Below are 22,204 nucleotides of genomic sequence, written 5' to 3'. Positions count from 1 at the left end.
AAAGAGGGATTTTACTGGGGAAACAGCTGAGTGGCGAGGAACGCGACTTGGAAAAAAGGAGGCCCTCGCCACGCGGAACACGGAGCATGGGACTTGACGTAACAAAATGTCTATTTCTGCGTCACACCGGTGTCACAGATTTTCTTCACCTCGCCTTATGAACCTAGGATCGCCTGGAGGCGCTCCAGGAAGGTTACAAGCGGCCCTCGACAATGCACAGTCACATACCGGCAATTCCTCTAAACCGTGGCTTGAATCCTTCTTGGGCGACAAGTCTGCCTTTTCCTTGTTATAAGTCACGTTTCGAAGCTAACGAAGGTCAAAGTCCTTACTTTCAGGCAGGTTTCGGTCTCATGGTGAGCCTCACTCATCCCCCACTTCTTCTGTTTATAATGGACTCAAGGGCGTAGGTCTGCTCCTCGGAGGAGTAAAACAACTGGCTGTATTTGGCAATATCGCACTTCGTCGACGTGTTCTAGTCTCCGTCGAGTTGAATAACAAAGACAAAGCTTACCCTTGGTTCTTGGAATGGATGGCTCATCAAAACAAACTCAACGAACGGCATTCGATCTTCATGTCGAGAAGTCATCGTCTTAGCGTCGAGACCACCGTACATGAACGGAAGAACGGGAGTTCATCAGCCTTGTTCAACCTCGTGGCAGGGACCGGAACGCACTGGCTGAAATACCGAGGAATTTGGATGCAGGTTCGTCTTGCTACTTTCCTACAACCAATGAAAGCGCTCACTATTGTGTCTAGGTTGTCAGAGAACGGGAAACCCAATCCATTGAAGTAATGTCTGGCACACCCTGGGAAACTGTCACTCTTACAACGCTTTCCAAAGACCGTGCCATATTTCCGAAACTCCTTACTGAAGCCAGAGACCTAGCTTTGCGGGGACAAGAAGGAAAACTAGTCATCCATACCGCCTGGGGAACCGACTGGCGGCCGTTTGGGCAACCGCGAAGAAAGCGACCCTTGTCAAGCGTGGTCCTGGATGTCGGTATCAGGGAGAAGATTGAGGGCGATGTAAAGACCTTTTTGAATCGACGGAAATGGTATGCTGATAGAGGTATACCTTATCGTCGAGGATATCTCCTCCATGGTCCTCCCGGGTCCGGAAAATCTTCTTTCATACAAGCGCTTGCAGGCTCACTCAACTACGATATCTGTTTGCTCAACCTTTCCGAGCGGGGTTTAGGAGACGATAAGCTCAATCACCTTTTATCCAACGTTCCCGAGCGTTCATTTGTCTTGATCGAGGATGTAGATGCCGCTTTCAATAAACGTGTACAAACCTCCGAAGACGGGTTTGGTTTTTTATGTCCTGTCGTTCCGTTCTTCTGTCTAATAGGGTTTCCTTTGCAGCTATCAATCATCTGTCACCTTTTCTGGCTTCCTGAACGCTCTCGATGGCGTTGCTTCAGGGGAGGAACGTGTAATATTCCTTACCACGAATCACTTTGAACGACTGGACCCCGCCTTGGTTCGGCCCGGCAGAGTGGATATTCTGGAATATATTGGCGACGCGACTCCGGACCAAGCATCTACGTTGTTTGAACGGTTCTATGGCACTGACATAGATCTGGACGTTAAAGAGGAAGGAAGGCAAAGAGAGTTGGAGGAACAAGGTCAGGAATTGCGATTCATTATCAAGAAGGGCGGCGAGAAGGGACGCACCATAAGCATGGCTGCCTTGCAAGGGCTTTTTATAAGGAACGGCGGTAGTTCACGGGGGGCTATTGAGGGGTGCCAGGAGCACTTTGAAGTGCAAAAGTAGAGTAAATCTCACAATAATGCTTCAGCAGATACGCTGCAATATACACTGCTCATGTTTATGATCAAATATGCATTGGTGTAGATCTCAGCAATACAAAAGGACGTAATCAACTCAGAAAGCCGGTTTCCGCTTACGTCCAGTATACTTTGAGTCTCTCGGTACGTCCTCTTTCCCTCGTTTGCGATATAGCTGTAGAATAGGATGATTTCGGAATGAGTATAGAAATCGTTTACAATTCTTACCTCCTTCTTTTTCAATATCCAGTCACGGTCTTGCACTTTGGCCGATTTTCTCTTCTTGCCTCGATCACGGTTTGATTCCTTCCCTCTTCTCTTTTCAAATCTCACCATCCCATCTTCGACGGCCTTTCCATCCAACCCCTTCGGCACCTGCTGAGCCCCACCCCCGCCTCCGACAAATAAACACAGGAACACTTTCTTTGCTTTATTCGAATTCGGATAATCGATGACCACACCTCCGCCGAACCCAGCCTTTTGCGCTATCGACGTTATGAGTTGGACTTGGTCATCTGAAGACGGATAAAACTGAAACACGGCTCGTGAAGGGTTTCGGAGGGCCGCGTGTAGGGTTGTGAAAAAACGGGTGAGGCGGTGAGGGGGAGAGGATGTTGGGTGGGAGGTTTCTGCGTTTAAGAGCCATTGAAGCACGGAGATACTGAACGTCATAATGATATCAATGAGGGGAAACATAAGGAAAGAAAAAAGGAGCTCACCTTATAGCCCCGTCAAAAGTTCCAGGTCTAAACCCAAATCCCTGACCTATATCTTGAAGAAACAAGTCACCCTCAATTTCTCGTTCTAAAGCAATCTCTAAAAGGCTTAGAAGTAAGCTTTCAGAATAAACGCTCGGAGGAAAAACTCACCCAGCATACTAGGTGCGATGTCTACTCCCGCCCATACGTATCCCTCCTCATCTAATATTTCTCCAGACAATCCAGACCCACACCCAATGTCTAATAAAAAAGCTGGCTCATCTGGTGGCAGATTTAACAGTTCGATAGCACGGTATGTCATATCCGCTTGTATTTGCTGGTTCCGGGTGCTTCACTAAGTCTTTAGCGGAGAGAAAAATGCGTGGTTGACGAAGAGGGTATACTTTTTCGTGTATTTTTTGGCCTCGGTATCACCATAATACTGCGGTTTGTCATATCAACCCCGAACTACGGAGCAAGTAGCTATACTCACTATTTCTGGAGGTGCCTGGAGTTCTGGTCTGGACATTTTTTTTTTACCGTCAAGGTATTAAAGCAAAAAGATTCGCGAGGTGCACGTGTTATGTACAATCTATGTACAATCAAGACCTTAGGTTTCTAGCTCATCGACGCGTCCCACTCTCGCAAGTCTTCGTCCGTTGCTCTGGAAGCTCTATCTTACATATCTACACTACGTTGCTATCTGAATGGCCTCAAACTCCGATCTTCATCCCAAACATGTTGTTCATTCCAGCCTGACCTTGGGTCCTGGCAGGCAAGTCACATTGCTCTCTTGAATGCATTTGAAGCACGAGAAGTCAATCCAACTCGCCCATCTCATCTCTCGGAAGTCATCAAGCAGGAAGGATATTTGCCTAAAAATTAAGGCGGGCTGCTCACTCGTGGCATTTGAAGCGCGGAGTTGTTCAGTCTTTCCTGATCAGCGTTTCGAACGTCAACCAAGTTCCAGCAGGTGTTGACCTACAAATAGAACGTCTAAGGAGAGTAAATGGAAACGGGAACTCGGGGACGCACTTGAACGTGGACCAAACGTGGACCAGACGGCCCCGGCTACTGGATATCCAAGGCATGGATCAGAGGTAAACCCAGCATTCTGATATGATTTTGTCATTTACGCCATCTATTAGACTGTGCGCTTCTGGAGCCCAAGATACACGCTCCCACTGAAGAAGATACACCACTAGACGGACCTGTGGGAATTTATCCCTCAATCCTATCGGTAGACGCAAGGTAAACGTCGTATTTCCATGCAGGTCAGTAATACAAGTGCTGAACCCTTTCCCTCAGGCTTTCATCTTGATGTTTTACAATTAGGCTTTCCGCAATCATGGAAGCCGGTTTCTGTTGACGAGGGCAAAGCGATCTCCTTACTACGTCAATGGAGCGGTTCGATGAAATCTTCTGCAGAGCCCTGCCCCGTATGTGATGCTTTCATTTATGAGCGCAAAGCTAGCAGCCTTGAGTTGGCCTTGAGCATCGTAAGCGCGCGGAGGAAGAAAAGGTGCACCCGATACTTTTTGTTGTCCTTGAGTCACACTGATCGCATATATAGGCAAAGCTTAAACGCATGTTCGATTACGCGGGGATAACCGAGACTAATAATTTGTTCCACGAAAACAAGACGCTGGCAATCATTCCATCGTCCTTCCTACATAGATGGCGACTATGGCTAACCAGACCTACGGAATATGAGCGACCTGAATCTCTGGACAATACAGTTTTCCTCTGCGAACATGACATGTTGACTTTCGATCCAGAAACATACGAGATTGAGAACGATGTTGCTGCTATTCTGTACACTGAATGGCAAACTCTGAAACAGATGTGCACATTGTTCTTCTTTTGTTTCTTCATTGATTAACCTTTTTGTCGGAATTTTCAGATACACCGCCAGACCTTTGATTTCTCTTGAATGTAAAAAAGGACAGGAGAGGGCTATATATAGAATGTACGACTACCATATGTGATCCTTGCTGCAAGTGAAGGTACCGGATTCTATTTCTACCACTCTCTCTTTGGTTCTCTGCTAACGCAACGAGACAGGACATTTGAATGGGAGTCCACAGATCTCATTATTCGAATAGGTGGCATGGGTCACAGTGACAATGCCATGGGTCAAAGGCAAAGAAACCAACAAGTATCACATATGGATCCTGACAATCCCGAAGACTACGTCGAATCTGTGAGCAAGGGGAGTGTTGAAGAATCAGTGTCACAAAGGAAACCACAATAAAAGAGATAAAATTACTGTATGTTTGTGTCAGCCATGGTTCCTAGTTCAATACAATATGGACATTGATTCTGAGTGTATCCTATGATGAATACCTCCAATACTGCCTTTGTTGTGGCTTCCAGCTCAGTCTTGGAAGCAATTTGTGATATAAGATCTACTTTCCCCCTCTTCCAATCCTTGGATACCATTAATCCCCAGACCAATTAAGTTTTCAGCATCAACTCTGATGGAGGAAGCAACACTGTGTGGTGCAGACATATCCACATGTTGACATCCATGTTTCCATGTTTCAATGTTGTGAAGTGGTGGTGCAGGAGGGCAAGTTGGAGGCTCAGTTGATGTCCCAAACCCTTTGAACAAAGGGGCTTCTGCATTGACTGGTATTGTCCTGAAATCAATGTTCTCAAGAAACTGTTCCAAAATGTTCCTGTTTTCACCATCTGGGAGCAAGTCATGTTAAACAACATTAATCCCAGATACCAAACTGAAGACACTCACCAAGGCAATACCATACCTCCATGTTATACACCTGCAATCTCCTTATCTTTGAGAGATCCAATCCTGCCTCTTTGTAAAAAATGCCAGCCATAACCCCCCCAAAGAAAATTTCCTCCAGATAAACACCAGATTCCCCATTGTGTGGTTGCATGTTGTTTTGTCTGAAGCGTTTAGGTGTCCAGTGGACACATGGAAGTAGGTTGGTCACTAAGTTGTGTCCAAGCTCATGCACAATTGTTGCTACCATCATCATTTTGGCATCAGTAAGGTGGGTCTTGATCACAAATCAATGGATTGAATGCAATCAGGTAAGAGTCAACAAGCACACCTTGACTAGGGGGTTGGTCTGCACCTCTATTATTAGATTATTCAAGCCCACTGCCAAATCAAGCCGGATGAAAACATGATGGGGATCTGGGCTACCCTCTTCCTCTTGCTTGAGCTGCTCTACCCGCATAGGCTGCCATCCCCAGGCATCTCTGTCTTCTACAGGAGCAAAATTAAGTGTTGGGAACCTTGTGGTGAGAAGATACTTGTTCAAATCATTCTCAAGGGTCAACCAGATAGGGTCTGCCTGAGAGCTGATACCCGGGTGTTCGACAGCCCAGTCGGCCAAAAGGAGACGCAATACATTTAGTAACACGGCCTTCTTGTTGATGACCATCCTTCGAATATTGGCAATGAAATCGAGAAAATCGTTGCAGAATTCTAGGTCGATGTCGTGGAAGTACACCCTTGGTTTGTCGAGCTCTAGATTGAATAGTACCAGTCACGAAAGCAGGCAGATAAACAAGAACAGATCAGCTCGCCTTCGAGATCAAAACGTGACATGGTGGAATTCAATAGTTCACTTGCCCCTTTTTGAATTTCGCACAGGATGGTGGTAGGAAATAGAGATGTGCACGCGTCGGCATCGGACGCGTGTGAGGTTGAACCAACTCCACCATCGCTCTCGGTCACTGATTCACTTGTCCAATACGAATGGCTACCACAAGCAAGCAATACATCGCTCGGGGAGAGGACTTGTGGAAAGGCAGAACAGAGAAAGTCGTCAGTGACACTTTTCCACTCGGGGAGACTCTGAATCCCGTTTCATGGCACCTTATTTCATTCTCAGAATGCCGAACTCTTTGCTCTGACCTATGGTGCCCTTGTCATTCAACTCATCCAAGACTATGAAGATTATTCGGAGGTGAATAAACAACTGGAGAAAATGGGGTACAATATTGGTACACGATTGATCGAAGATTTTCTTGCAAAAAGTGGGGTAGGGAAATGTGCGGATTTCAGAGAAGTAGGGGAAGTGGTAGCCAAGGTACGCCAGGATCATGATTACTATGTACCTCAACGAGGAAACGCACATTTAGATTGGATTCAAATCATTTTTGAACATCGCCCCGACGGTTACACACGCTGCAAGGCCTACCAGTACAGGAGCTACTAGTGCACCTGGATCGCAAACTCAAAATTCAAACACAGGATCGGCATTTACCTTGACGTTCGACGAGAATCCGTTAGCGGAATTCGTTGAGTTACCTGATGAGGCGCTCGACGGCGGACTATGGTTCAGTAATGTATTGTGTGGGGTACTCAGGGGGTCACTGGAAATGGTATGCCCGATATCTTATCCGTATTATCTTGACCGACGTTCCTCGTTAGGTTCAAATGCAAGTCAAAGCAGAGTTCGTGTCAGACGTGTTGAGAGGAGACGAGACGACAGAAATAAGGGTGACTTTGATCAAACAGCTGGAGGAGGAAGTCCCGGTTGGAGACGATTAGAGGCCACGTCAGCTTACTGTGTTTACTATGTGCAGCATCACTACCTGCTCAAGCAGACAGCTGGATTTGGTCAATTCCACCTAATTCCAACCAAGCGTAACGAAATTCGTTGTGTACACCAACTACTTCGAGTGGATCAGAATGTCTGACTTTCGACAATTCGATATGGGCAAATCTACTCGCATTCTCGAAAGCGCTTCAAGGAGAACTCGACCAGGATCGTGGATTCAGCGGAGCCGTCGCCCTGATGTCAAATAAAGTATCAAGATTGGCGATGGACGGTGAATCAAGCAGGCTTTTAGTGACCACTGGATGCGGAAAACGGTATAAAAGTCCTGATTCGCTATCCGCAGTTGCCACGAAGACGGATTCAGCTGCGGTCGCGATGTCTCGAGGAATCCTCTCAATGCCAATTTCAAGTTACGGGTGGGGTGAACCTTCTCAATTCCAACCATTACAACACCACTCTCGAGTCTACCTCGGCCAGAAAGAAGTGGCGAGACGAGAACGTGAGTTGCTCTATAGATATTCCCCGTTTTTTTCGTTCCCATGTTTCCAGTGAATTGAAATAATGTTCAGACATGGTTACGCCCATCCCCAAATCCCGCAATGGAACTTCTGAGATCTGGATTTCCTCCAAGAGCGCTCTGCTCTCCTGTCGCAGTTGCTAGGATTCACGGTAAGAACTAGCGTAATGTCGATGGTCGCTTGCGGTCTTGACTTGGTTGAGGCGACGGCGACTTGTTCTTAGTCTCGCTACTGCAGGTGCTATGGACTGTGTCATTAATGGCACTCTCCCCTTGATGGCAGAGAACCGTAGATTCTGCTTGCTCGCTGAATGATTGCGGGCCGCTAATTACGACATCTCTAAATGTACTCGGGAGACGATAGGTTCGTCCTCCTCGCTACTTGTACACTGGCTGGTTTATGATCAAGGCTATTCCCGCTTGGCTGGGTCGTATTAGAGATGACGATACTGAGGAGCTTTCAATTTATCACGTGTAAGTACGGACTTAGCAAAGAAGTCCAAAGCTGTAGATAGGGGCTAACGCCAGCAGTAGCGTCCAAAGACCCAGCATTTCGACTACCACCCCTTTTTCACAACTTGACCTAACATTTCTATCATCATGCACCAATACATTGTTAGACCCTGTCACCGTCGCGTTCCCCGAATTCCCCCTGCAGTCCGCCTCTTAGCTCCCCACCTCTTTCCTCCCTCCAAGTACTGTCGTCCACATAAACGACCCGGTCGTAGTTCCTTCAAACGGGGACGTCTCGAGTATTTGAAAAGACTCGAAATCGCGAAGAAACATTGGGAGAAAAAAGCTTCGACCCAGCCGACCTTGAGAGGGAACGCATTGGTGTTATTGGAGCGAGGCCCTTCACCCCTAAGCTCGATCTCGAATCTATCAGCCTGGAACGACGAATCACGAGAGGAAGAAATCTCGTCAATCGAGCTCTACTATCGGAAGTTACGCGCCAGTACCCATAAAACACTTTGGCAACATAATGCTCGTCTAGACGACTACCGGGATATATACGATGTGGAATCGGACAGTGCCGACAATCTCGCTGAATTTTCTGTCCTGAATCATGGTTGCCAAGAGGAACACGATGGTATGGATCTCGGACTTCAATCGAGTGACGTTGAGATGCTCGCAATGAGTCCACTTCTTTCACCACCGAATGATAAGATTTTGGGCTGGGAGGAGGAACCAGCGAAAACGCAACCCATGTCTCAAACTCCAGCAGAAATCATCATCAGTTGAAGTCCTACTTTGGATGTAAAATGACGAAGTAAGATTTGTGCTCTACGCAACACCTCAGCTAACCTCATAGTTATTGCAGTCGCGTCGCTCGCCCTGAACGGTTGAGTCTGTGATTAGCATCAAAACAATCTTCGTAGTCTTCTAATTTGAGTCTTGCTTGGAAGGACGCCTCACCTGGATTCGTACTACGAAAAGGAACTCCCACAACAAGGAAATAAAAACGCCTCGGATTGATCAACTTCAGATTGTATATATAACCAAGGTGTATGATTGTACCTTTTTGTATTCGATTCTAAACATCATTGTATAACAGATCTTCTCGCCCGCCGGTTCTATAGCTCTCTGACAAATGCCGCTCTTACCATTCCTCTAACCTTCCATTCCCAAGCCACAAGATTGACGCGTTTTGTCAACTCTGTCCGAATCGACGGATCTGAGGTCAAGAGGATACAGTGAAGATATGCGAATGCTAGAGCATCTAAAGGTGTCGGTGAGCTGAGTAAAATGGTTTCATGAACATTCTGAAGAACGAGTAGAATGTAAAAAACGTACTCAGAACCTAAAAACCACTTGTCCGTTCCAAGCCTCTCCGAAAGCGCAGATACGGCTTCGCTATACTTGGCCATGACAGACTCTTTATGCACGCGGACCCCCCAAGGCGGAAAGAGTGAGAATGGGATAGACGTCAAGCCCGTTTGAGGGGGAGGGGGAGGAACTAAGAGGGACCGCAACTGGGATGTGATTGCAGGTGCAGCGGGGGAAGAAGCAAGAGAGAGAGTAGGAGAGGACAGAAATGAAGTGAGAGATGATAGAAGGGTCGGTTGCGTTGACATGATCTGAAGTGACCATTTTTCAGCACGAAAAGTCCCAGAATAGTACTGTCAAACTTACCAATGCGGCATGAATAGATCCTTCCAACAATGAAACCCAAGCACGACTCTCATCTCGAGCAGCTTCGTCTTTATATCCTTCTAAAGGAACATCCAATGGGTTATGGTTGAGTTGCGCATCGACCCAGCCTGGAATATGGTGGGCTGATAGCAGGTGAGTCGAACTATCCACAGCTACGACACCCAAAATACGGATTTCCGATTTTTCGGGTAGTGCAACGTGTATGTTAGGGAGCCTTCCATCTATTGCGCCTTCTGGGTGGATATCCGTACGGACTTGAACGTTGTTGAGACCGCGAAGAGCCAGGTAGGCCTGCCATTTGAGACACTCCACGTCTCCAGAGAGAAGAGGCGAGTCAGGGTCGGAAGAGGGATTAATCCATATTGTAGGTGACGTTAATTGCGCTTTTACGGATGAAGGGTATATAGGTGGCCAGGTATAAAGTGGGAAATGGGCGAAGAGAGACGAAAGTGGTTGTGGGATTTGCATGAGGGCGCATCACGATTCACACGGTCTCTACCAACTGTTATTTATGTACTGTGCCGGCCAATATCAGTACCACCCGCTGATGCAAGCTTGTGGGGAAACTTGACACTCCTATGGGCATCGAGAAAAAAGTTCAGTTTGAAGAATGACCAGAGTCAGGCTATGGTTGGTGCAACAATGTTATAACTCGCCTTCCTATTTTCCTGGATAGACTCTGAATCGGAAGGTAGCCGCAACACAGCATTTTGCTTGATTTGCTTTGAAATTTGGCACCATCAGTCATGGACAATCATTGTCGCATTCTCTACGAGTAACCCGTATAGCAAACAGCCAATGTCGACTCTTTACTAGTTCCATGCAAAAACTTGACATGTACTACATTCAAGGGACGGACGGTTTGCAACCGAACCTGAACCACTTCCATGTATGTATTCCGGTTATCCTAATCTCCACCTGCCCCAATTTTGATCCGCTCGACAACCCGCCAAGGACCCATAGACTAACATACTCCACCCGCTCTATAGCCAAGGAGCCACAGACTATGAAAGGCTGAAAAGGGTACGTAATTATTAGTTGCTCTTTGTAATACAGCTATTTTTTTCGAGCGGCCTTGGCCTACGGTTTTTAGGATATCTGTCAACTTTTATGCTGGCCGTCTCCCAAGGTCAACGGGTTAAGGGAGCACTCTTCTATTCCGAACCCTGTGGCTGAGGCGCTCCAGCGTCAACTTCAACTTGATGTAGCCTGTTTTGATTACAAAATTTTAAAACGCCACCACATTGGCATCCTGACATTGCGTGGTAATGAAAAGAGATCTATTCTATTTCTATTCCTCCAGCACAATATATTCTAACAACCCTGGCTATTAGATTCCAGGAAAAAAGGGTTGAACCACAATATGAAGGTACATAAAGTGGTCGGGGAAGAAGGCTTACCTCCATTCTCTATTCCTCCTTCTGTAACCCTCCCTCCTCATCGCCAATGGATACCGCCACCAACCAACTTGACCCAACAATCATCAGTAACATCGAATTTTTCGTCGTCGATGCCGTAGCCGATATTGCAGTGAGTGACGAATACGTCGGTGTGGTTCATGATCGTGACAAGGTAGATGACCTATAGGTTCCTGTTTTCTTCTATGGTAAGTTCTTGGAGTCGGGGTCGAAGCTTGCTGTTCAATCCGCTCCATTCAGGCACCTACGCTGTCCTCTATGGCACTTGTATGGTCATCCTTCGGCAAAAGAGAACACAATATCACCGCCTTTATACCACTGCAATGACCGTCCTTTTTGTGCTGGCCTCTTTTGGGGTTGTCGTCAACGTGTTCCTTGCCACTCGAGGTGTAATTGGGCTGATCGTCGGGGAAATCACTGAATCGCCGCCTTCGGAAGAGGCATACTCACAACTCCTTACTTTTTCGTGCGTGGCTACTAATTCCAATTTCTAAGAACAGTATCCTGACTGTGCTCTCCAGTGTTATTTCCTTCTTTTTCTACATTTTGTCCAAGTACGTCTCCAAAAAGGGTTGTAGGCTGGAATCTATGATTAATATTACTGTGCAGCATGGTCGCCGATACGCTTCTGGTTAGCTTTTTGACTTCGTCGATCGAATAAGACAGTGATCCCGCGCAACTCAGTTAATCCGATGCTATCACATCTGGAACCGACTGGTTGTTGTCTTATTTCCAGCCATACTCTGCTTAGTATGCAACGGTCAGGCGATTAGTCCTCTTGAATCTTCTCAAGTTTGATGCAAGTTGATTTATAGGACTCGGTATCGTAGCTGCATGCATTTCCTTTCAGGATGCCGTGCATGGTTCGACATCCGACACAAAGCTCTTGGTGGCCATGGACGACCACATAGTGGGCCGGCAACCATTACTTCTGACCTTTTTAGGACTCGATCTTCTCAGTAATTTGCTCCTTACGTCTGTCATCGGTAGGGCGACTATAAGCGTCTTCTCAATACAGCAACCCTGTCGATTGAACTAAAATTCCTCTCGGTCTAGCCGTTAAATTACTCTTCGTTATTCGGCACGCCAGAAGGGCCGAGGTTAAAAGCGTACAGGCATTGTACACCTCCGTTATGGCGATCATGTACGTTTTTCAAACTAGGCTCTCCACCTTGTCTAACAAGTCCTCTGGGTAGCGTCGAATCCGGACTACTATACCCCATCGGGCTTGTAGCTCTACTCATTTTCTCAAACAACGCGGTAACCTACTCGTTAATCCACATCGTCGTAAGTTTTCGCCATTTTTCAATCACTACGATGTCTTCATTTGTGATACAGGGAATCTCGCCGACACTCATCATAGTGCGGATCGGGCTGGGAACTGCATTACATGTAGAGAGGGGCTGTCTCGAGTCGATTAATTAAGTAATTCCTATCAGATATACAGTGTCGTGGGCCTTCTTCGTGTTTAAAGATACAGAATCAACTCCGATGTCACTGGTCAGCCTATCCATCAAGGATGAATCCTACACTGGATCTCGCTTGATACTCCTGAGTCGAGTACTGTGTGTAGAAGGGTGACGGTATGGGTATGTGAATTTCTATGGCATATAAAATCGTACGAAATAAGAGCAAAGAGGAATGTTCAGCTGATGGTATTTGAGGGCTGTGCAGAAAAACAACTTGTGAATATCTCCAGCCCTCCGTGACATTTAAGTTTATTTCAACATGAACTCTAAAATACGTCTTACACCCGGAGTATACGAATAAAGGATGACTGAGAGAAGGGGAGAGGGAGTCCATATCGTAGCACGACAAGAGATTCAAATATATAGCTATACACACGTTTTGCTTCACTTCACATTTTCAGTTTCCTCCCTCATCTTTTCAGCCCCTTCTTAAACCTAAAATCGAACTGGGCGTCTGAGCAACTATACCTCTACCCACTCTGGCAGCCGAAGATTCAGAGGAAGAGGAAGAAAGGGAGAAAGGGAGCCCAGCTGGAGTCGACCACCCCTTCAACCGAGATGGTCCAAGTGCCAGGTCCACAGGTTCAGACTCCCCCGTTGTGATGCCAATCGTAAACTTGGGACTTGGATTCGGAGGTGTAACCGTACCCCCACTTCCAATACCGAACGCTACAGCACTCCCGGGCGTAGGCAAAAAGGCAGGTGAGCAATTAGTACCCCTGCGGAAGTTCAAAAGAAGAGAGGCGGCGGATTCTTCCTCTGGTGTAGTAGGGGTAGCATTAGCAGCGGGAGTAGCAGTAGTGAGCGTGTGGCTCCTGGTTATTATTGCGGTGGGGCCTAAGCTGAGCCTTGGAAGTTGTTGTAAACCTTTGGCTGAAAGATTCGTGGGTACGAAGTGGGTCGAGGAGGGGGGCGAGGGTAGGTGGGAGGGTAGGTGCGCAGGAGAGGTGAGAGGAAGAGGTAAAGAAGGGGAAGCTAGATCTGGTTGGAGAGCTGGTGACTGAGAGTAGGATTTTGGAGCAGGATCAACCTCCGGGAGCCACGAAGAGATGGAGGGTAGACGAGGACGAGAGGCTCGTTCTGGGGCCGGCTCGATAGGGTTATCGAGTTTTTGACGTCTGTTGGACTCGATGTCTGGGTCCTCTGCCACCGTATCCCGTTTTCTCTTCTTCGCATCTGATCGATGGCTCGAAATCTGAACCTGACTCTGCACTTCCAAGTCCTTCACCCTCCGAATGAGATATTGCATGTACGCGACTGTGCGAACCAAGATTTCGAGTTTAAACTCACGTTCCTTCTCTTCCTTCTTTCCGGATTTCTTTGGTTTCGATCTCCTCTCCTCCTGGTAATCGCCATCGCCATCGCCGTCGTCGTCGTCATCAACCTCTTCAACCTCCTGATCGGGGTGTTTCCTCTCATCACCAAAACCTGGAGGAACGAGCTGTCTAAGGGTAGCTAGAGCATCGTTGATCTTGGTTCGCCGGGCCTTTTCGATAATGGAGTGGTTCAGTTTGCGCTGGGTTTCACGAGCAGCCTTTGACATCGTTCCAGGTTTACGACCTCGCTTGGCTGGCTGGGATTGTGGTTGGGGGGTATTGACATCTTCGGCGATAGATGCGGCCACAATGACGAGGGTAGAAGGGGTAGATTGAGGGGACGGATCGGAAAGGCGAGGGACTTTGGCTTTTCGAGATGGATTACAGCTAGCAGCGTAGACGGTATTGAAACCTTCCGTTGCGGGGTTCATGGCAGTAGTAGTGAGAGAGCAGGGAGTCGAGTTTGAAGAAATGAAGACGAAAACGAATGCAGAGTCCAGACAATTGAGGAACCGGAGGCTCGTGTGCCCCCTTCATCGCACACGACCGTTATTTCATAAACGTTGATTGGCTGAAGCTGGGTCAACATCACACACGTTTGCGACGAATGCGCAAGTCCGACTCGTGTGTCGTTATCAGAAGCTTCCGAAATCCCCAAGTTATCCTTTTAGGCAGTGAATTCCCACGATCATCACCTTTGACTGGAGGGCTTAGACGACGAGAAGAAACATTGCCATCGTCGACGACCCCCAATGTACTCTCCTCATCGTCGTCCACGACCATGGTCACCAAATGAACACGACCCTCTCCCCACGATATCTCGCCATCATGTCCCCAATGAGACTAGTTACGACCTCGACTTCGAATACTCCAGATACCCACGCAACAACCAACGCCGAGAGCCCTCAGATGCCTCAGTAGAAGCCCTCGACCTCGCTGACTATGCTGTCCGGCGCCAACAAGGCTATGCTTCCGACAACGTTCTCAATTCTCCTCCCCCACCTTCCCTTACCATGGCGTCATCCTCGGGTCCTTCGTCTTCAAGAACAAGCCGTCGTCCGTTCTCATTGCCACCTCGTTCACCACCCAATCGACAGCATGAGCCGGATTTTCTTACTCCAGAAAATCAAGACATAGATATTTCTCGGTTCCCAGCTTGGTCCAGGAGCTGGTACAACTCTCAGTCCTCCCCATCCTCCCCACCAGATATCTACTCCCCCCTTCCACTATCCCACCTCAACTCGGTGAACTATAAATCCAGACACAAGTCGACAGTCTCCAAACCTTTTGACCAAGGTAACAGCTGGGATCCTTACTCCACCACTACTGGGAACCCAAATTCCCGCTATGGTTCACTCGGCTACAACAACAATTACTGGAACGACCCTCCCCCACTTTCCACATTTTCTCACGAAAGTTCACGAAATCTCCTACCCTGGCAAGAACAACACCGTCTCAACTCTGACGATCTAGGCATCAATCCCGCTCTCAAAGAAGAACGAATACGGATGCTCGAACGTGAATTTGGGCCTGACGCTGCTTCATCTTCCCATTCTCGAAACCAAGATCCCAACTCTCCGTTTCTCTTCGATGACCAAGGCAAGCCCCTCATCGGAACCGTGTCCCCATCAGGTTACATTACCACTCAAGGTCCCAAAAAACGACTCTCTGTTCGAGTTTTAGAAATCGTCTTTGCTGCTATTGCAGCTGTACCGGCCATTTATGCGGCGGCGATGATTAAGTTCAGGGAGAAGGAGGAGTTGCCCCCACCACAAGGCAAACCACCGGCATATGTGTTATATGTCGTTAGTGTCATTACGCTTTTGGGGCTACTGGTGATGTGTGTGGCTTATCCTTGTTGTTGTGGGAGGAGGAGGAAGGTGAAGGCTGGTGGACCTGGGGAAATGATGGGTCCGGGGGGGATGATGGTCCTGCCTGTTGTACAGGGTCTGACAGGGAAGAACGGGACGAAGAATAAGAAACAGGGTGGAGGCAAGAAGTATAAAGGCGGTCCCGGTCCGGGAGGAGATGTTCAGGTCAATTTGATTGTGGATCCTACAATGTTCGGCAATGGGGGTCGTCAGGAAGAAGACGATGCCTCGGACGAGGAATACAACGAGTATTACGGATCTTCGGCCTCGATGCCTGGAGCATATGGTCCCTCGAGAAAGAAACGTAAGCCAAGAAGACGGAACGTGTTTGTGGGGTTACAGATGGAGGAAGAGTGGAAGAGGGCGAGGGGATTTTTGAAGAAGGTGGCAACAATGGACGTTCTTGGGGTTGTCGTTTGGGGGGCTGTGTTTATCTTCATTCTGATCGGTAAGAGGTGTCCGATTGGGGGGTTCAATGGGTGGTGAGTGCTCTCTTTCTCTATTTTTTCAAGAAAAATCTTCCCTCGGCTCACTTGAATCTACTTAGGTGTAACGCTTACAACACCTCATCGGCCGCAGCGTGCTTGCTATGCGTCGCCTTTGGCGTCAGTGTCTTTTTCGACATCAAGGATCTTCATGCTAGCAAGGAGAGTCCAAGGACCAGGAGTTGACCATGACTTTCCCTTCCATTCTCTTTTCCTTCCTCAGTGCTATTTTCGCGTATCCTTATTCTGCATATATAAGCATTTCATATAGTTTAATCTCATGTATTGGACTTCCCTCCACCCTCTTCAATTCAGACATTGTAGTGTAGCTTAATGATTCCCTTCTGTTAACTTTACGACTTGATACGATACCAATTAATGACCTCTTCATTGTGATTACCTCAGTTCAGTGTGATGACCGGCAGCGCCCAACAATCGTGTATAAAACCCAGTTTTCACTAACAGGAAACTCTCCAAACGTATGTAGGGTCGTCTCCCGCGCACTTAGTCAGGCGTTACGTGTTTGAACAGTGAAAGCAGCAAAGTCGAGTCCCGCCAAGCTTATGATACACCTCCTTCAAGCTTTCCCAAGACCAGAACGACACTTTTCGGAGTGAATTCATATATATATTTAAGCTTGGAACCATAACGCAGGCGAGACAAGACAAACGTCCTTTTTCGGAACCCTGAAATTAAGTGCTTGTGTCAGCGTCACCTGAATGTTAGCGCCTGCGTCATCTGGTGTTATTTTTCCACACAGATCCTTCTTCACGTCGTCCTCCGTCTTATTCACGTTGATATCTGCACTCAAGATAGCCAAGTCTGCATCCTTGCCAAGCTATATTCAGAACAGGAATATTTGATCATGTCATCTACTCTCTCTTTTACATGGCGCACATCATATAGTTGAAATCATGTATGGGTATTTGTTCTTTAATTTTGGTCGTGTCGCTACCTGCACCTCCATGATGTGCCAAATTATACTGTATGTCTTTACAGAACTTTATCTACATCCTTGAAGCCCAGATAACAAATTCTTCAAGTGTGTTGCCAGCAGTGGCTCAATTGTAAGGTCAGGTGCTGGAAGCATGACTCTGAACCTTAACTCTTCAGAGTCATGCTTTGAGGCCTGATACCGAATAGGATAGTACTACCATGCCGTTCAACAACTCATTACAATCATATTTTCAGAAACCACCGACCCTCATATACTGTCAGCTAAATTTAGAACATGTGGGTGTCGATTGTGGAATATATTAAGGTTTGTCTACAAAACACATAGCAAACTTTAAAAATTTACAACTCCATGGCACTGCTTCTTTTTTTTATAGTCTTGTTCATCAAGTTCCAGCCACGTCTTTGTGAATGTATCTATTTATTTATCTTGCCATCCCTGCCAGTCTACACTTGAGGACTCTGAAGATGGTATTTTGGCCATGCATTATGACTATCCACATCACTGCTGCTGCTTCCTAGGGGAAGTCTATAATAGTTTTACATGGCCGACTTTGTTATGCCACACCGTCTTTTTCTCGCATAGCCGGGCATCTTGACTGTTTTGTGTCTTGAAAAAAGATGAATGTCCCAACAAGATCGACTGTTGTGAGTACTATTGTAATGAAACAGCATTCAGCTTTACTTATTGTTCCTCAATTATCAGTCTACAGTCAGATCTCTTGGTCAACAAATACATAGAATCAGTGAAAGAGATGAAACTTGGCGACAACATATAGTAGGATGTCAAACTCCTCAAAGACAGGCAGGCTTACTTTATTTATTTTATTAAACATTTCTAAACAATAGTATCACACCCTCTTTACAACAGAACAATGCTCGAAGGTCTGAAGGTCAGCATCATTGCTGATAATGGGCGAAGTATACCACTCAAGAGTCAACCTAATATCAGAGCTACGGAAGTAGCACCAACACCAAATCAACCCAAAAACTAGTAAACCTCCATGTAAAGTCTATCAATAACTCTACACACCAGGAAAGATTGCAAGGGTGGACTGCTTGGCAAAGGTTATGCACAAGATCACGTCTCAATATTGTACAAAGGTCTTATAAAATCAATATGCAACTGCAAGTGTAAAACACCACAGCTACGGGGATTCTAGGGTTTGTAGGGGCTCTGTTTATTGTCCAGTGGACTAAGTGGGACTATGAATTTCGTCTACGGTAAGACTAATTCAAACGATTGGAGACTATTGCCCTCGACGGACATGAACGCTAAGACCCTTGACAGATCACAAAACAGTAATCAAGACCCCGGCGGCCTACAGACGGATAGTTCTCTAGTTTGACCTTGATGGCCTCGTATAGTTCAAATCAAATCTTATTGTATCACTGCACAATGACAGGGCAAATCTCTCTATTGGGTGTCAAGAGCAGTTACTCATGGGCAACCCACTCAGGACTTTCCTACACACGGGTAGTACTTTTTTATCTACGGATACATGAGCTGCTTTTATACTACTTCTACGCTAGCTTTGTAATCCTATCTCTACTTGTTTCATCTCTAAAAATAATGCACCGTAGCTACAAATCCATGTGGAATCTTATCGCTAGGGGCTGCCACATGTGCAGAATCTTGTCTACGGAGCTTTTCCATATTTGAATCATATGTTTTAGACCAATCTGGACCGTTCTTCATTCTTGTTTCAGCATGTAGAATGGACCTACATAGGCGTACCATATGGTATTTCCTGCCTACGGACCTTATCCTGCATTTCAACGTTATCAAATCATATGGACTTTGTGTGTCCAAGTGGTTCCAGCATATGGATCCAGAGTTCCGAACTCCCATAGCACATGAACAGCGCTGACTCCGAGATCTGTTGTTCATTCCTGCCTGGTTCCTAGGTACTCTATCTGTGATCTGGGATCTGTATCATGTCTTTTTGTCTTTTTCTCAGATCGGGACTCGATCTATGGTCATACCAAATTTCTCCTAGTCTGTGTGGTCTTATGTCCAATTTCTTGTCAACTAGATCCCCTGTAGGGGTGGGTACTCCTAGTATGAAGGTTTTTAGACTTTGTTAAGTTCTGTGAAGACTACAAGTCTTCTAATAGTACAATCCCTTGATATGCCAGTGCATAGTAGAATGTAGAGAGTAGAACTCAGTGAATTACCGCTTAAGTCCTCTGCTCATAGTGTTCTACAGGTTTTGAACGGTCATACAGTTTTCAGACATGATCTACGGCTCTCTCTAACTGGTCTAGCTGCGCCTACGGCACATTCTACTAGCAGCACTAGCTTTAACTAGCAATCCAGGCTCACTCTAGTTCTTAATACGATAAATATCGCTCCATAGCACTGTTTAAAGTGCAAAAAGAACCTTGTAGCATAGTCAACTAAGTTGCATTACTGTGACTGAGAGCACCAAATATGGGATCAACAAGTGGTAAGTAAAGTTAATAGAAATGCAGATATTCTTCCAACTCTTTAATTGATCAATGCTGTCATATAGGTTTTAGCATGAAGCCATGCTCAATTTAGAAGGCGACATGAAGAATGTGAATGAAGGCAACAACAGGAAGAAGCACATTGTCTACAACAGCAACAAGAAGGGATAGCATTGTACATGTGTGCATGAGAAGAATATATCAAATCTGCACACCACTATCTAGGTCGAATGGATTCCATTTGCCCTTATTGCTGTGCTTTGCATTGGAACAATGAGCAACTGTCTAACACAAGGATCCTCAATATTCGGCTCATGCTGTCTTTCTGGTAATATATGATTACCTCTTCTAAGGGATCTACCTCAGATCCTCTGAGAATCATTTGAAACCAATTCCAATTCTGGCTATCATTCTCATAACAACATCTGGAAATATAACTAAGCCTTTGCTTTCACTTCCTTAGGCATTGAAAATGAAGACCACAGCATCAATAATGGCTTATCAGCTCCAATATTTTGAATTTTTGGTTCACTCCATCATCATATTGGTTCACTCCTATGCCCTTCTGGCTGCACACCAACATATGCTCAGATTTACATCAGTAAACAGTCATTTCCAGCTTGTCCAGCTTTTTTCGGCTTTTTCCCCACCAAAAATACGAGAAAGCCAACATGCTGCAATCTATGTCCCTTTTGGGACAAGTCAGTGCCGAGTGTGGATACTCAAATACAATTAAATTGAATTACATAAAATTTAAAAAGAGTTGAATACTGTAATGACAGCTTTTCGGTTTCGCCTATCTATATATGGTCAAAAAAGTGACGAAAAAGTGGCTTGTGGCTTGCCTGCCATCAAAAAAGCCCAAAAAAGCCTAAAAAAGCCGAAAAGCATTATGTCATTTTGCTGATGTATCTGTATCATCCTGAAAATGCTCTTCAAATACGCCAGGAAAATAATCATGGACTTGATGGCGACATAATGCTGCTCTTACAAAACCTTCTCTCTCATATCAACCATTATATGCACCTGTATACCCATGCATGGGAAGTTCATCCTTGACACTCTGATATCCCAGACTTGGAGATGCATCTCAAATGGACCCTGGGGCCAATTAAAACACCCACAATCTTCTGACTGTTTCAGAAGTTGCATTAATTGTTCCAAGTAACTCATCCATCAAAGACTGTCACAATATCATCATTAGGAGTCATGAAGGACTGCTTTTCCGTATAGGTGAAGACCATCCAGCATATAAACCCCTTCAATATGTGTTATTACTCCCTTATAGCAAGCCTGGCTGGTAATCAGAACTTCAGACCGATCATGAATCTCCACAAAAACTGTCTCTTGTCAGATATACCGCATATTATATACATACTTGCCAAACGGAATACTCCCTGATCCTTTGTAGAAAGTAGCTGTTCCAACATTATTTGGTAGATATGTGGGTAGCAGCAGAGCAAAGTTGTCTCTCCTATCTTTGTTACCATCAGACACAACTGCACACCTCTCTCTATAGTGGACTAGAAGACACAATTGGGCAAGATGCTGGCCTTGATTTGAACGAAGTTGGATAGAGGATTATTCTTTCTTTTTCATTTATGGGAGGACATTGTCACATGGTGCAGCAGTTTCAAGATGCACTGGCTATTGCTTGACATTATGGAACCCCCAACCTCTTTATTATGATGACTGCCAGTCCTGAATGGGTTGAAATAGTGGATGAACTTTTGCATGATCAAACTTCCTTTGACTGACCCGACCTTGCTTCCCATGTATTCCATCTTAAAAGCAGTGAAGTCCTCGATGACATCATGAAAAGAGAAAATTTTGGACATGCTGAAGCATACATTTACTCCATCAAATTTCAAAAACACACCCTACCACATATTCATCTCACCATTTTTCTTTCACCTCAGAATAAACTCCGAACTCCTGCTGATGTTGACAGTTGCATCCGTGCATACTGGCCAGATCCCAAAACTGAGCCACACCTCTTTGAAACTATTAGTCGCTGTCAAGTTCATGGTCCATGCAGCCCACTAAATCCTAACTTGCCTTGCATGATCGATGGAAAATGTAGATTCTAATATTCCAAACGCTTTACTCTTGTGTCAGGAGGGTGAACTGCCTATGCATATGCCAGGCCTCGAGCCCTGATGCTGAGGATAGCATACTGTCATGAACTGAACTCAAAGCAACCGCTGCACTTAACAAGGTAAGGTTTCAAGACTTATGCGGGGAGCTGCAGCTAACAACACTTAATACAAGGGGACCAGAGGGCAAAATGTTTGATATTAGAATTAGTTAAAGACTCTAGTTACTTCTGTAGTAGCTAGAACTGACACAATACTTGAATACTCACTTGGAAGGCTTTGTTAAAGTAACAAGAACCTTGAACACTGGGAATAACACTTGTAGGACACTATAGAATGTCCAATAACACTGAGGAATTGCTGAGACTCAAAGAAAATCACACAAGAGCAAAAGACAGAGAGAGAAAACAGGAATAGATTGCAAGGAGGAGGAACTAAAG

At 45.9% G+C, this 22,204-nt stretch overlaps 10 protein-coding genes across 11 annotated transcripts; 7 read left to right on the top strand and 3 right to left on the bottom strand.

Moving 5' to 3' along the window:
* Positions 1 to 157: 157 nt before the first annotated feature.
* On the top strand, positions 158 to 431 carry E1B28_008975 (uncharacterized protein; the record flags this gene model as incomplete). Its single annotated transcript, XM_043153818.1, has 3 exons — positions 158 to 273; positions 326 to 356; positions 411 to 431. The coding sequence occupies 3 exons, from the start codon at positions 158 to 160 to the stop codon at positions 429 to 431; spliced, it is 168 nt and encodes a 55-aa protein (XP_043009103.1).
* Positions 432 to 532: 101 nt separating this feature from the next.
* E1B28_008974 (uncharacterized protein) lies at positions 533 to 1,780 on the top strand (the record flags this gene model as incomplete). Its single annotated transcript, XM_043153817.1, has 3 exons — positions 533 to 706; positions 760 to 1,310; positions 1,369 to 1,780. 3 exons carry the CDS (start codon positions 533 to 535, stop codon positions 1,778 to 1,780), a joined length of 1,137 nt encoding a protein of 378 aa, XP_043009102.1.
* Positions 1,781 to 1,849: 69 nt separating this feature from the next.
* On the bottom strand, positions 1,850 to 3,059 carry E1B28_008973 (uncharacterized protein). 2 transcript variants are annotated; one of them, XM_043153815.1, is made up of 6 exons: positions 2,986 to 3,059; positions 2,897 to 2,934; positions 2,664 to 2,842; positions 2,514 to 2,610; positions 2,023 to 2,455; positions 1,850 to 1,969 (listed from the first exon to the last, which is right to left on the bottom strand). In XM_043153815.1, the coding sequence occupies exons 1-6, from the start codon at positions 3,019 to 3,021 to the stop codon at positions 1,892 to 1,894; spliced, it is 861 nt and encodes a 286-aa protein (XP_043009100.1). In that variant the 5' UTR covers positions 3,022 to 3,059; the 3' UTR covers positions 1,850 to 1,891. The 2 variants fall into 2 exon arrangements, with proteins under 2 accessions (XP_043009100.1, XP_043009101.1); XM_043153816.1 differs by having other exon boundaries at positions 2,664 to 2,934.
* Positions 3,060 to 4,080: 1,021 nt separating this feature from the next.
* E1B28_008972 (uncharacterized protein) lies at positions 4,081 to 4,480 on the top strand (the record flags this gene model as incomplete). Its single annotated transcript, XM_043153814.1, has 2 exons — positions 4,081 to 4,337; positions 4,396 to 4,480. The coding sequence occupies 2 exons, from the start codon at positions 4,081 to 4,083 to the stop codon at positions 4,478 to 4,480; spliced, it is 342 nt and encodes a 113-aa protein (XP_043009099.1).
* Positions 4,481 to 4,869: 389 nt separating this feature from the next.
* On the bottom strand, positions 4,870 to 6,075 carry E1B28_008971 (uncharacterized protein; the record flags this gene model as incomplete). The annotated part of the gene is made up of 4 exons (XM_043153813.1): positions 4,870 to 5,186; positions 5,245 to 5,518; positions 5,573 to 5,994; positions 6,054 to 6,075. 4 exons carry the CDS (start codon positions 6,073 to 6,075, stop codon positions 4,870 to 4,872), a joined length of 1,035 nt encoding a protein of 344 aa, XP_043009098.1.
* A 95-nt stretch (positions 6,076 to 6,170) lies between these two features.
* On the top strand, positions 6,171 to 7,581 carry E1B28_008970 (uncharacterized protein). Its single transcript, XM_043153812.1, has 4 exons — positions 6,171 to 6,294; positions 6,362 to 6,559; positions 6,612 to 6,854; positions 6,904 to 7,581. The coding sequence occupies exons 1-4, from the start codon at positions 6,226 to 6,228 to the stop codon at positions 7,021 to 7,023; spliced, it is 630 nt and encodes a 209-aa protein (XP_043009097.1). The 5' UTR covers positions 6,171 to 6,225; the 3' UTR covers positions 7,024 to 7,581.
* A 569-nt stretch (positions 7,582 to 8,150) lies between these two features.
* Positions 8,151 to 8,792, top strand: E1B28_008969 (uncharacterized protein; the record flags this gene model as incomplete). Its single annotated transcript, XM_043153811.1, has 1 exon — positions 8,151 to 8,792. The coding sequence occupies one exon, from the start codon at positions 8,151 to 8,153 to the stop codon at positions 8,790 to 8,792; it is 642 nt and encodes a 213-aa protein (XP_043009096.1).
* Positions 8,793 to 9,124: 332 nt separating this feature from the next.
* E1B28_008968 (uncharacterized protein) lies at positions 9,125 to 10,172 on the bottom strand (the record flags this gene model as incomplete). The annotated part of the gene is made up of 3 exons (XM_043153810.1): positions 9,125 to 9,287; positions 9,345 to 9,628; positions 9,684 to 10,172. 3 exons carry the CDS (start codon positions 10,170 to 10,172, stop codon positions 9,125 to 9,127), a joined length of 936 nt encoding a protein of 311 aa, XP_043009095.1.
* A 257-nt stretch (positions 10,173 to 10,429) lies between these two features.
* E1B28_008967 (uncharacterized protein) lies at positions 10,430 to 12,626 on the top strand. The gene is made up of 11 exons (XM_043153809.1): positions 10,430 to 10,969; positions 11,039 to 11,234; positions 11,292 to 11,310; positions 11,363 to 11,588; positions 11,644 to 11,676; positions 11,732 to 11,753; positions 11,807 to 11,882; positions 11,938 to 12,108; positions 12,179 to 12,266; positions 12,319 to 12,409; positions 12,461 to 12,626. The coding sequence occupies exons 2-11, from the start codon at positions 11,151 to 11,153 to the stop codon at positions 12,545 to 12,547; spliced, it is 897 nt and encodes a 298-aa protein (XP_043009094.1). The 5' UTR covers positions 10,430 to 10,969; positions 11,039 to 11,150; the 3' UTR covers positions 12,548 to 12,626.
* Positions 12,627 to 12,825: 199 nt separating this feature from the next.
* Positions 12,826 to 16,659, top strand: E1B28_008966 (uncharacterized protein). The gene is made up of 2 exons (XM_043153808.1): positions 12,826 to 16,260; positions 16,326 to 16,659. Exons 1-2 carry the CDS (start codon positions 14,660 to 14,662, stop codon positions 16,447 to 16,449), a joined length of 1,725 nt encoding a protein of 574 aa, XP_043009093.1. The 5' UTR covers positions 12,826 to 14,659; the 3' UTR covers positions 16,450 to 16,659.
* The last annotated feature ends 5,545 nt before the right edge of the window (positions 16,660 to 22,204 follow it).

This window comes from Marasmius oreades, chromosome 5, assembly GCF_018924745.1.
Source record: "Marasmius oreades isolate 03SP1 chromosome 5, whole genome shotgun sequence".
Lineage (NCBI taxonomy): Eukaryota > Fungi > Basidiomycota > Agaricomycetes > Agaricales > Marasmiaceae > Marasmius > Marasmius oreades.
This window is presented reverse-complemented; position numbering and strand designations above follow the sequence as displayed.

Coding starts and splice junctions, on each gene's coding strand:
- E1B28_008970 (XM_043153812.1), top strand. CDS start 6,226: ATGGCTACCACAAGCAAGCAATACATCGCTCGGGGAGAGGACTTGTGG. Junction 6,295..6,361: donor AAGGCAGAACAGAGAAAGTC/GTCAGTGACACT, acceptor TTTCATTCTCAG/AATGCCGAACTCTTTGCTCT. Junction 6,855..6,903: donor TCAGGGGGTCACTGGAAATG/GTATGCCCGATA, acceptor GTTCCTCGTTAG/GTTCAAATGCAAGTCAAAGC.
- E1B28_008973 (XM_043153815.1), bottom strand. CDS start 3,021: ATGTCCAGACCAGAACTCCAGGCACCTCCAGAAATA. Junction 2,456..2,513: donor ACTTTTGACGGGGCTATAAG/GTGAGCTCCTTT, acceptor TATGACGTTCAG/TATCTCCGTGCTTCAATGGC. Junction 1,970..2,022: donor GGATATTGAAAAAGAAGGAG/GTAAGAATTGTA, acceptor CCTATTCTACAG/CTATATCGCAAACGAGGGAA.
- E1B28_008967 (XM_043153809.1), top strand. CDS start 11,151: ATGGATACCGCCACCAACCAACTTGACCCAACAATCATCAGTAACATC. Junction 11,677..11,731: donor TTTTTCTACATTTTGTCCAA/GTACGTCTCCAA, acceptor ATTACTGTGCAG/CATGGTCGCCGATACGCTTC. Junction 12,410..12,460: donor ACTCGTTAATCCACATCGTC/GTAAGTTTTCGC, acceptor TTTGTGATACAG/GGAATCTCGCCGACACTCAT.
- E1B28_008966 (XM_043153808.1), top strand. CDS start 14,660: ATGTACTCTCCTCATCGTCGTCCACGACCATGGTCACCAAATGAACAC. Junction 16,261..16,325: donor ATTGGGGGGTTCAATGGGTG/GTGAGTGCTCTC, acceptor GAATCTACTTAG/GTGTAACGCTTACAACACCT.